Source organism: Urocitellus parryii, chromosome 5 (genome assembly GCF_045843805.1).
Source record: "Urocitellus parryii isolate mUroPar1 chromosome 5, mUroPar1.hap1, whole genome shotgun sequence".
NCBI lineage: Eukaryota > Metazoa > Chordata > Mammalia > Rodentia > Sciuridae > Urocitellus > Urocitellus parryii.
In genome coordinates this window covers 91620208-91633839 of record NC_135535.1, presented here as the reverse complement: position 1 = coordinate 91633839, position 13632 = coordinate 91620208, and the positions used below count along the sequence as shown (strand labels likewise).

The following is a 13632-nucleotide window of genomic DNA, read 5'->3' as shown; positions in this document are numbered from 1 at the left end:
TATAACTACTTGCTCCCATTCTGTATTCTTTTTGCCTTCAGTATAAAACTCTGCCCGCTGTATTTCTTTACCTAGTGGAGTAATCCAAACATTCATTTCTGAAGGGTCTGGGCCTGCCTGGACTGACCTCAGTCATAGGGTGTATGCAATACTAAGAAATGCCCTGAAGGACCTCCTATATTCCATAACCCTCTTCCTTACCTCCGTGGGTAGTACTGGTCTTTTTTCCACTTGGAGGTCAGGATCAATCACCCAGCCACCACTGTAACTCCTTCTTTTGCATTTTGATTTGAGGGATAACTGAGAGTCAGTCTCAACTTCCAGTTCACTGAAATTGTTGTTATATCTCCTAGTGGAAACATTTCTCCCCAAAGTTGTGGAAATAGGAAATACAAGTTCTGCTATTGGGTCACTGGGCATAATAATGTGTGGTACCACTTCCTTTCTCACCCTTTGATTCCTGGGCCCATGAATCCTGGCTATGGCAGAAGCAGCAGTATATACTGGGTGCTAATTCAGAGCCTCCCGGAGAAGTTTCCCCTACCTCTCTAAGGTATTACCCCAGATGTCACGGTAACTGAGGCTTCAGAAAGTCATTCTAGCATGCTATAGAAGCCAGCTGTTTCAGGATGGTGAGAAACATGGTAAGATCAGAGAACTCCATGAGAGCAGGAAGAATGCCATACTTCTTTTGCTATGCAGTGATGTCCTTAATCAGAAGCAATGCTGTATGAAATACCATGATGGTGGGTATGGTATTCTGCAAGACCATGGCTGATAGTTCTGACAGAAGCAAGGCATACAGGAAAAACAAATCTATACTCAGAATTTCTATTCTAATAGGAGCAAAATGTGACCTTTCCATGATGGAAATGGTCCAATATAATCAACCTACCATCAGGCAGCTGCCTGGCTCAGGTAATGGCAGCATCTTCAGGACTTTGTGTCAGTCTCTGCTTTTGGCAGGTTGGGCACTCAGTAGTGGTTATAGTCAGGTCAGGTCAGCCTTGGTGAATAGAAATCCATGTTGTTAGGCCCATGAAAAATCTCTATCCCTGTCATCATGGCTACTTTGGGATCTGGAAAAAAAGAGGCTGACTGGTATCTATAGGACGGGTGATCCTATGTACTTGATTATTAAAGTGCTAAGCATTCACATAGTACATATCTTTTTTAAAAATCTTTTCAGAGAAAACTACCTGCATACCTCTTCTCCAAATTATCGTATGATCATGTTCTTTCCAAGTCCCTGGCCATCCAGCCAAATCATTGTCTGAAGCCCATTAATTTGTGTATAAACACATCTGGCCATTTCTCCTTCCAAAGTGAAATCAGGTGCACTGCTTGAAACTCTGCCCACTGAGAGGATTTCCCTTCACCATTATTCTTCAGAGATGTCCCATAAAGGACCTGAAGTACTTTAGCTGTGCACTGTCAGACAGTGGCTACCTATTGTTCAGGACCATCTGTGAAGCAGGTCTTGGTTTTCTCTTCCTCATCATTCAATCATATGGAACTTGGGATAGGAGGGGTGTGTGTGTGTGTGTGTGTGTGTGTGTGTGTGTGTGAGAGAGAGAGAGAGAGAGAGAGAGAGAGAGAGACTTCTTGGCAGAGCATGTACACAACATGTGCAGGGCCTTGGGTTCAATCCCCAGCACCAAAACTATATATTTTTTAATCATAGGTGACTGTCCATGAAGCCTTGGGTACAATCAGAGAAAGAAGGCAGAGTAGCAAGAGTAGAAACCTTGGGTATTTGGACCACTTCATGTAACTTCTTGTGTAGTTGGGGCTTACTCAGGCCCAGTCACCTATATGCCATTTGAATTTGATGACACAGGGTTGCTGTGCACACCCAACTTTATTGTTTGGTGGGTCAGATAACACCCAGTTCATTTTAGACACCTCAGGGCACATGGCAACTTGGTGGACCATGGTTAAGTATTCAGTCTCTAATAAGAACTAATAATAGAAAAAAAAAAAGAACTACTGGTAGGCCAAGTTCTGTTTCTCAAAAAAAAAAAAAAAGAGTTGTCATTTAGGTAGGATGCCATAATAGACCTATGATGCAAACTCATAACAAAAAATTCAACTTGCTACCATTTCCATGTCTTACACCGTTATCCCACTCTCTTAGTATCCATTCCCGTACATGATTCCCAGATTTCTGCCTTATAAATTAGAAAACTCAAGTAGTTCTTTTGGAGTATAGCAGACCTCCCCATGGATCATATCTCAAACCTCACCTTTCAGGACCTGCTGGGACTTGAGTCTTATTATAGTAGAGTCAAGGACAGATGGGGTGGAGTTCTAAGATCAGCAAGACAACTGCTCCAGATGAGGCCATTACCATTTCCTGAAGCAGTGTAGGATTAGTAATCTCAGAAAGGAGTGGAGAGCCCAACACCACTGGGAATACGGAGGCCACTTCCACTAACAAAAAAGCAGCATCACAATTTAGGAGCTTCATGTCCCTACCTTCATCAGGGTCTCCCCATAGATACACATCTAACTTACATGATCCCATTCTTTTCTTATGTATGCTCTCACTTTTACAGTAGACACTTTGTGCGGCTGGAAGTTCAACTTGCATTGCTGTTCAACCACTAACAGGATGAGATTCTGCATTTAATTTTAAGCAATCTCAGCCTTATAGATGCAGGGGACAAGACTCTCCTTCCGGGCAATCCAGAAGGTTTTAGGACATTTATGTGGTTCTTGAGCCACATAGTACCCCCACAGACACACTTAGAAATTATGTTTAACATCCCATTACAAAGTCAAGTTTACACACAAAATTAACCATCATACCTGCATAAAGCCACCTAGTTGGAAATTTGGGAAGACCATATTTCCAACTAGAAAGCACATTTACAGAAACATGATTTAACCATTAAGTTGGAGCACAAAGTTGTTAGAGGTATAGTGGCCTCAAGCCCCACAAAGACAAAAAAGAATTAAACCAAGCAAAAACAATTTTACCTTTTCATTCTTCTCTCACACACAAAAATCCCCTTCTCAAATAGTAATAGCAGCTTCTTTCTGTGACATGGAAAATTACATCATGCCAGTGATTTCAATCAAATAAAGTTAGTCTTAAAATAATATGTATCATATTTACTTGATTTACGGTATCCTTTCTTGAGTCCCAACAAAAGATATAAAATTAAAGCTCATGGGGGTGAGGTGGTAGTGGATGTTCACAAGTGAATATCACTGTGTTTCAGGGCTTTAAGATAAATTTGTTGAAAATGACTGGTTTAATGTATTTAATAGAACATAATAAACAAAAGTAAACCCTTAATTTCCTCAAGTTTGACTTTTAAATCATCATCATCAAATGACAATTACATGAACATTTCTCATTTTGTCAAACTAGATTTTCAGAGCTTTAGTATTGTTTACTCTCTCCATTTGGTCAAAACCACAAAGAAGTATGGTACAATGGTTCATACCTGTAGTCCCAGCTCTTTGGGAGCCTGAGGCAGGAGGATTACAAGTTTGAGGCTAGGCTGGGCTACTTAAAAATCACAAAAGTTGAATCCATTTCCTTTTAGTATAGCAATTTCTATTTTTAAAAATGGGCTTATTCTCCAAATCATATGTTAAGAAATAAAATATCTGTAATAGATTTTAAAAAGTTATAATAAAAGAAGGAGGGAAGTTCTGAACCCAAGGTAGGGAAAGGGGGAATCAGGGAAGTTAGGTAGGAGTCCAGAAATCCATCCATTTGGCTTTGCTCTTAAAAGAGGCAGCTCCTGAGTCAAATCTGGAGCTCCATTTGGTATAATTTAAGAAGAATTACCCAATATATTAAAAAGTAACTAAAATAATAAAATTACAATATACATTTTAAAATCTTGCAAGCATATTAAAGTTGTTGGCCCAATTGCTATTTTAATTAAACTGCCTTAAAATGTGATGTCATAATATGCATATACATATCATTAAATGTCATATCTCATTTTGTCTTAAACTTGAATTTTTTTGATTCTCAAGTGATGTGCAGTAAGTATCCTGAAATGCCTAGTTCCTGTCTCTGCTTGTGACTAATATTCATCCCTTAACCATGTTTGCCAAAAAGGCAAATTTTAATTTTATTGTAAAAAATTACAGTAAATTATGTTTAATGGACTTTCAAACATAGTTCTCTCACACAACGCTTAATTTAAGATAGACAGTTTTTCTCTTTTAAACTGTAGTTGGGATAATTTTCAAGCAATGATGAATTTCTTTTGATTTTTCTCTTATTTTCTGATAAACAGAGTAACTGTAATAAATCCTGATCCTGCCTTTGGTCTGGATATTTAGTAGCTATGTATTTGTTTTCTTTGATAGCAACACACATTAATATTTATAACCATTTTCCTTTGCAGCATCTCCCAGATGGATCTGCGCCCAGTGCACATGTTGAATTTTATCTTTTACCATATCCCAGTGAAGTTCGTAGGAGGAAAACAAAATCTGTTTCAAAATGTACCGACCCCACTTACAATGAAATTGTAAGTATGATTCATCTCTTGTCCAGTCATTTTGTATTTTTCTTACCATTTTTTAGCTTAACAACCAAATATGGAGAATTTGCAGTAATTGGCAGCATTATTCCATAAAGGAAGATATTTCCCAAAATAGTCACAGTATGCTGATCACTGTTCTAGATGCTATGGGAACTGGAAAATACAGATACTGCTTTCAAAGCTCTTATGAACCAAATTGCAGCTAACCTCCAGCAAGAGCCAGAGACTTATTTTGCATACAAACATTATTCCTGTCCTCATCTTATTTTCTCTAACCTTATTCTCCCTTACTTGATTCTCTTTACTTAATAATTTTATCATAAACAATCCTGTGTATAATAGTGAATCTCATTAAATCTCTTTTGAAAAACTAACAAATATAAAATACAAATTAAAGTTTATGCATATTATAAATAGCTCTTTAATTGATTTAGAGTATACAGTTGGAACATCCAATCCCCTAGCTTCTTTCTAAGGCAAATCCCTGCATTTATTCTCTTGAATCCATCTTTTCCAATTTCCTCTGTACTTGTTCATTCGATTATTTGCTCTTTTTTATTTATGGTTGTCTCATTGATTGGATGCTCCATTGCTCAATTCTGAAATCTTTAAAACAAAAAGACCCTCCTGATCTCAGTCTTTCCAAGCAAACTTTCTTTCCCTCCCTGTCATCTCCAAAGTTTTGCAAAATTAACCCACACAGCTAACTCTCACTTCATTGCTGCCTTTTCACCCTTTAATCCTTTGAAATCTGAATTCTGATCTTTATTACTAGTACTTAATTCAGACAGCATCAATAGACTCCTAATTGGTAAATCTGATGATCCCTCAGGCTCTCCTCTCCCCTCCAGATGTATAGCAGCACTATTGACTGCAGCATTTCTTGAATCCTATCTTTTGCTTCTTGAATTAATCTACCTTTTCTTAATTCACCTCCATTTTTTTTCTAACCACTACCTCATTTTATTTTACTGACATCCTTCTTTTTACAATACTGTTTGCTAGTCACTAATGGAAAATTTTAAAATATATATTGTTTGCTAGAGTTCCACGGTTGACCCTCACCTCCTTTTCATATACAGTCAGCCCTCCTTATCTGTAGATTTTACATCCAAGGGTTCATCTAACTGTGAATCAAACATTTGAAAAATAAACTTTTTGTCTATACCGAATATGTATAGATTTTTTTCTTAACATTATGGCACAGCAATTATTTATACAAAGTTTATATTATATTGGGTAATATGAATCATCTAGAGATGATTTAAAGTACACAGGAGTGTATGCATAGATTATATGCAAATGCTATGCATTTTATATAAGAGCATCCTTGAATTTGGAAATTCTGGAGCCAGTCCACCGTGGGGAACAATGGATGGCTATATATGGCCTCAAAATTCTTATGTATTCATACATTTTCTTTTATCATCTGCATGGAAGTTGCCTCTGAATTTATTCCTCAAGTCATGGCTTCACTCTCAAGCTTTTGACCTGTACTCTTTCTGATCACTGGGGAGCTTCATTTAAATATTTCCAGGCACATTAAGCCAGGTTTTCCTCTTTCTTTGACATCTCAAAAGGCTCCTTCTAGTGACATCTTCCTCTTCCTTATTTATGTGTTCAGCTAATCACCAAGTTTTCTCACTTCTACTGGTGCAACCTCTTAAATCCATCATCTTTTCTGTGCCTCATATGTCTTCTGTATTTGAGGTCCTTGTCACTTTAGCCATTATAATAGCCTTACCTGCCTCCTGTCTTGTGTCTTTTAATTAAATCTTTCACATTTCTACCTAAGGTGCCTTTCAAAAACTAGTTGTATTTATCGTTCCTTCTTGCCTTATATAAGATGTTCAAAGTCTTAAATGTGGCATTCATTCCCTTTGAATGAACTCAGTAATATTCCTGAATTTCCTTTTTGAGCAATATCATCCTCACACTCTTTTTTTATTTTATTTTGAGAAAATTACAGATTCACAGTCATTTATAAGAAATAATACAAAGAGATCTAAATATCCTTCTACCTCTTTCCCCTATGGTGATATCTGGCATAACTATAGTATAGTATCCCAATTAGTAAATTAACATGCATACAATTCACTTACCTCATTCACATTGCACATTTTACATGCCTACTTGTGTGTGTGTGTTTAGCTTTACATATTTGCATCACATTTGTAGACTTGTGTGACCACACCAAAGATACAGAACAGTATCTTTAAAAGGATTTTTAATGTTACCCTATTTCAGCCACAGATGTCTCCCTTCTTCTAACTCCCCTTCCCTGGCCCCTGGCAGCTACTAACTTGTTTCCCATCTCTATAATTTTGTCATTTCAAATGCTGCATAAATGGAAATACATCATTTGTAATTTCTTGAAATTGGCTTTTCAACTTCATGGAATGTGGATGCCACAGATTGTTTAACTCTTCACCTAGTAGGAGACATCAGGCTAGTTAGAACTGGGGCTATCTGGAATAGAGTAGCTATGAACATGGATGCACAGGCCCTGTGTAGGTAAAAATTATAATTTCTCTGGGATAAATATTCAAGGGTATAACTTTCAGGGTATATAGAAGTTGTATATTTAGTTTTATAGGAAACCACCGTAATTTTTTTTTCCAGAAAAGCTGTACAGTAGTCTCTTTTATTCAATATTTTGATTTTCTCAGTTTCAGTTAACTTCAGTGAAACATGGTCCAAAAGTATCAATTGGAAAACTCCAGAGATAAAAAAAATTCATAAGTTTTAAATTCTGTGCCATTCTGGTAGTGTGAAGAAATCTCAAAGCAGCACCCCCCACCCATCCTGCTGCATAGGACATGAATCATCCCTTTCTCCAGTGCATCCGTGCTGGACAGACTGTTATCTGTTGGTCACTTATCTTAGTTGTCAGATCCACTGTCACAGTATCACCGCGTTCAAGTAGCCCTCATTTTATTTAATAATGGCCCCAAAGCACAAGAGTAATGATGCTGGCAATTTGGATACGCCAAAGAGAAGCTGTTAAATAATTCTATTAAGTGTCATCACACATCATCATCAGAAGTGGGAATACTACAGTAAAATATTTTGAGAGAAGAAACCATACTCACATAGGTTTTAGTACAGGATATTGTTATAAATGTTGTATTTTATTACTAGTTGTTGTTAATCTCTTACTGTGCCTAATTTTTGAATTGAACTTTATCACAGGAATGTAGATACATGAAAAAGAATAGCATCCATAGGGCTCAAAACTATCTGTCATGTCAGGCATCTACTGAGGTCTTGAATAGTATCCACAGTAGTACAGGGGACTGTTGTACCATTTTCACTCCAACCAGCAATGTATACTCATCGGGTTTCTTTGCATTCTTTCCAGCATTGGGTGTTATGATTTTTATTTCAGTTCTTTTGCTAGTATAAAATTTCTCATGTGGTTGCAATTTACCTTTACTTAGTGACCAACTAATGATGCCAAACTTCTTTTCGTGGGCTTAATTGCTGTCTATCTTCTTTGTGGAAATGCGTCTTCACGTCTTTAACCATATTCTAGTTGAAATGTTAGTGTTTTTACTCTTGAGTTTTGAGAGATCTTTATATATGCTAAATGTTAATCCTTCTTGAGATATATGGTTTACAAATATTTTCTCCTAGTCCATAGTTTGTTTTTTCATCCTCTTCACAGGGTCTTTCTCAGAGTGAAAGGTCTGAAGTTTTATGAGTTCTAACTTGTCAATTTTTGCTTTGATGGATTATGCTTTTGGTGTCAAATCTAAGAACACTGCCTGGCACAAAGTCCCAAAGATTTCTCTCCTGTATTTTTTTATATAAGCCCCATAGTTTTATATTTTATATTTATTATCCATTTTAAGTTAATTTTTTAATAAGGTGTGAGGCTTAGGTCAAGTCTGTCCTCAGTCTGCCTCCCCCTCCCCCTGCATTCCCACCATGGATGCTATTTGGTTCAGATCCACTGTTGACAAAGCAGTTCTTCCTCCACTAAATTTCTCTGGCATCTTTGTCAAACATTATTCAAAAATTTGTGAATATATACCCTTTTGTTGCTACTTATTTGGCCACAGTCCCAGGTCACACCAGACACCTTGTCATTCCCTGGATGGCCCCAATGGCCTCTGTGATGAACTCATGCAGCCATTCAACACTGTGCCTTTCTCTAAGTTGGAGTTTACCTCTGGTGTGGTCTCTGTAAACACTCTCACCTCCTGGACTCTTCCACCAACTTGTGATCTTTTATTTAGTCCTATACATATTTTTCTTCGACTACTGTGTAGACTATTTGAGGATGAAGAAAATGTCTCATCTTTCTTAATATCTTTAACAATTACTTCTAAATGGGTGTGTAATGAAATATTTCAGATAGTTTTATAAGTGACACTGTGAGTAGAATCAGGTAAAATGTAAATGTCTATAAAATGTAAATACACACACATATACATACACACATGCATACAGAGAGATATTCTTTAAATTAGCAAGGAAATATATTTGGAAATTTTATCATTTATCATTTTGTCAATAACTAGAGATACACATGCCCCAGAAATATATCACTTGTTTCTTTTAATATTCTTAGAGTACAAGTCTCTCTACCTTACTATCAAGAAACTTCTCAAACCATATGCTATACCTTAGCATTAGCAATCTAAGAAAACACATAACAAAATCTGAACATTCAAGATAACTTAAATAAACTAGTATTTAATTTTTTCAAACATTATATATTATGAAAACAGCAGTAAGTACACATGCATGAAGATTATTCTCTAACACTTGTTGTGTACATCAATTTTCTGATAACTTGAAATGATACTAGGTCTTCGTATATCCACGGCCCACTGAGTAGGAATCACTACAGTGCTTTCCCAATTAAACTATACTTGAAGCATGAAAACACACTATTCACACTTTGGACACATTTAAAATTACAGCAAAAACTAGATTCCATGCATAGCCAATTCCAATCTCCATATAATGCAAATTATCAGAAATCTGAAGCAATGCATGCTTAAGTGACTATTTTAATAGTAGTCATCAGGACAGTAAGAGGTCATCACATAAACAAGTTTGGCAGGGATGCTCGTTGAATTTAGAGAACCATAAGAGAAAAAATGAGCCTCAGTATTTTTATTTTTCTCCCAATATGCTCTATTGTTGTATGTCAATACAACGATAATATTTCTAAGAAATGCAAGAAAACGTCCAGAACTTTTAAATCTGATTTTACTTTGTTTCAATCTCAATTGTAATGCAGGACCCCATCATTGCACCAGTCTCTGATTTTTTTCTGTGCACTTTCAAGGACACTTTACGAGACATCCTTGCTAGTAGGGTGGATGCTGTCTAGAGAACATAGAGAGCTACCATACACCATACACCATATTTTAACTACCCCTACCTGCTTCCTCTTCCTCACTGATGAGCCACTCACCTCAGCTGGGATTCCTCACACTGCTGAAGCTGTGCAATGCACTGAGAAGTGAGAGAGGATCACCTGGCTCTTCTTATATAAATCCCTTAGCGAAATTCCAAGGGGATGCTACATTGCATACCAATCTTACAAAGATTTTCATAAAAATACTCCTTTCCATTTGTATTCATAGGCATTTTAATACCCAGACATGAGAGAGGTTAGGTCAGGGACAGAGCCACGTGGCAGAGATTACACCCTCCAAATACAAAGGCTTTGGTACTGGGCCCAGCTTGTCTATTGCAGATTACTCTATACAGTGATTATAGCACATGGCTAGGTACATGGTACACTCAGTAAGCCATAGCTATTGTTATCTGTTCACTATCTCATGTGATATTCACAACATAATGAAATTCACACAGTAAAGCACCACATAACAATATTTCAGTCAATGATGAATCAAGTTTAAGAAACGGGTTCCATAAGATTATATCACCTAGCAACAGTGTAGACATGTTAGTTTGCATGAGCACAGTCAGATGTTCACATAACAACAAAATCACCTAATTACATGTTTCTCAGATACATCCCATCATTAAGTGATGCATACCTGTATTTGTAAATGAAGATGTTGGGACCCAGAGGTCACAGAACTTGTTTTTGAGATGAGCAATGCCGGATCCCAAAGCCCATGCTTACCCACCATAATATGCTCTCCCTCCATCCACAGGGTTCTGATGTCCTCGTTGTTTTGAACTGTCTCTCATCATCCTGCCTCCTCAGAGCTCTTCTCATCAGCTCTGATACTCCAGTTTCCACATTATTGTTCTTCCACTGCAATCATGAAAATGCTCTTTAAAATTATTTACTAGACCCTTGTGTCAAATAATGTACAGCAAATGCTTGAAAATAAGCTAATAGATGCTAATTACACTTAAAGGTTTTCTATTTGATGTAATAATTCCCAAACCACAAATCCAGTATTTGTCAGAAGGTAGTAAAGACTTGGCTCATACCTGTGGGCAAAGAATATTATAAAGAGATATTAAAAGAGCAATTCATTTTTGGTCCTGTTTATGTGAAAGCATAATATAGATTAAATCATTTGGCTAAAAAAAAAAAAAAAAAAAACCTCAAAGAACATTTTCATCTGTGTATTTCTCTAGCATTACCCACTAACTATTCATCGCACAGTAAAAAAAAAAAAAAAAAAAGTACTATTTTTAACAACATTGCAGTAAAGCAATTAAAAGAGATATATATCATCTATGGTATGCAATAATTATATGTTTAATAAAACTTCAGTTACTTTTAAGAACATAACTTTGCACAGTGAATCACAGGTTTAAAAACCATTAAATCTGTAAATTTGGGGAATTTGAATGTTTGTATTAGCATTGAATATGTACCAGGCTTTGTAGTAAGGCCAATATCATTCTTTCACTGATTTGTCCCACAATGCTAAAGGTCAATACTATTATCACCACTGTGAAAGTGAGAAAACCTACAGTTGACAAGAGATTCATATAAATATAAGATATTGATATATTTTGTAAAACTTTATATTTTTATGACTTCCTTATACAATTGACAAAATCTATGAGCCAGACTTTTCCAGAAGCCTAATGCTTGGAGTTATCTCATTTTTCTACTTCATACACAGTAACAAAGAGGATTGCCCTGTTTTCTCTGAAAAACAAGGGAAGAGTTCATCTGCTTAAATTGGTATAGGAAGAAAAATGGAGGATAATTCCCACTGTTCAAGACGGCCACTATAGAGAAAAGGAAAGAGTGTACTCTGAAATCCTGGAAAGTTGTCCCAGCCATATTGGGTATCTAGTTGTAGTTAAAGAATATGAGTTACAGGGGTAGGATTTTGAGATGTTTTTTAAGGCAGTCCTTAAAATCCTCTGTTATCCCGGGAGAACTTAATAAACGAGATGGAATAATCTGAGTGAGCAATGCTAGAAACGGAAAGATTTTATTTTTGTCTGGAATATGAGTAAGATTCCAGAAGAGGAGACCCCCTGCAGCAGCATAGACTGGATGAACATTACATTGCATCTCGTGTCCTTTTGGCTAATTTTTACCTGATGAGTGAATCAGTGCCCAAGGCAGCTAACAGATTGATCGGGAGCTGAATTTCATTGATAACTTAACGGGTTCATAAATGGTAGCCTGTGCTGTGTGAAGGTACAGAAACCTACATCCACACTCACTGAGGAGGCGCCCAGTTGACTCGGAGGGCCGGCTTCCGTTTCAGGTTGTCTTTTCTGCTTCTATTTTGCGTGTATTGCAAAAGTTCCTTTCTGTCTTGTAAAAGGCAGGCTTGCAGCAACATATGAAACTCCCTTTTCTAAATGTGTACCCAGAAGTTTCCCTGGCAACCATGTCAGATTTCCACTCAGCCCTCCCCTCCTGTCATGAAGGGTAACTGATGCCTTTATAGCACTGCACTTTTAACGTCTCCTTGCCCCTACAGGCTCCCTAGTACTGCCTGCAACTTCCTGGATATTAGAAAACAGATCCCCTTTTTAAAAATAGTCACATGAAAAAGAACAAGAAACAAACTGCATATGCAGCATAATTACAGGTCAGAGTCTTATATATAGAAAACAAAAAGAACATCCAAATGTTAGCTGTAATTATCTCACTGGTGGAAGTTTAGATTTTTCCTCCGTTTTTTTGTTTGTTAGTTTCATACATTTTGGTGAATAAATATTTATGTCCATAATTAAAAATTAAGCAATTTTAAGTTAAAAAAAAGATCCTCATAGAGGATTTCTTTATATGTACAAGGAAATATTGTTGCACCACATTTAAGTAGTAGCACAAGGGAATTGTAGAAATTCATCTGTCTTTCCTCATTTGCCTTCAACACAGAAAGATGGTGTTAAAGTTCCAATGTTACTCAGTAAATTCAAGGACAGTTAAAAAGTGAAGAGTATTTAAATTTGTTCCTAGGGAGTAATTTACAGTTTCACTAAATTTGGAGCAGGCAATTTTAAGTGGAATCAGTAAATTCTAAGATTGTTAGAGAAATAGTGTGTCATTAAATTCAATTATATTAGTAGAACCTTTAGCTTTTCAGATTAACATTTGGAATGAAAGATTTTAACGTTAACCTCTCTACTCCAGGGAACAAGATATTAGCAGCTACATTTTTTTGAATTAAAAGTAATATTTGAAAGAGATGCATTTAAACACATCTGCCATATTTTCATTTTTCCTCTCTCTTTTCAGGTGGTATATGATGAAGTCACAGAGCTCCAAGGACATGTCTTAATGCTTATTGTGAAGAGCAAAACTGTATTTGTAGGAGCAATTAACATCCAACTCTGCAGTGTCCCACTCAATGAAGAAAAATGGTATCCCCTAGGAAACAGTATAATCTGACCATTGCTAAGAAAATATGCATTATTCATTAACTACTTATAATTTTTCCACTTATAGGTCTCTCTGTCATATAAGCAGGACATTTTTAGTGTCAAATATAGCATAGGGTATTAAGGACATTAGAAAAAAAGAAAAAAGAAATCACAATCAGTCTTTTCAAGTTGTTTTTTCTCCATTTGTACTTTCCTTGTTTTCTTAGAATCTTCTCTCCTTAAATGGAGTGCTCATTGTGAAATATAATAAAAAGAATTCATTTTAATATATAGTTTAAATCAAACATATTTTCATATTTTGTTTTGTTTGCCC

At 36.3% G+C, this 13632-nt stretch overlaps 1 protein-coding gene across 3 annotated transcripts in view; it reads left to right on the top strand.

Annotated features, from left to right (window-relative positions):
• Positions 1 to 13326, top strand: part of Pik3c2g (phosphatidylinositol-4-phosphate 3-kinase catalytic subunit type 2 gamma) — a 332111-nt gene extending 318785 nt beyond the window's left edge. For all 3 annotated transcript variants that reach the window (XM_026391946.2, XM_026391945.2, XM_026391944.2), the window contains 2 exons: positions 4377 to 4502; positions 13174 to 13326. In XM_026391946.2, coding sequence (XP_026247731.2) covers positions 4377 to 4502; positions 13174 to 13326 — 279 coding nt within the window. The remainder of the gene's footprint in view (positions 1 to 4376; positions 4503 to 13173) is intronic.
• The last annotated feature ends 306 nt before the right edge of the window (positions 13327 to 13632 follow it).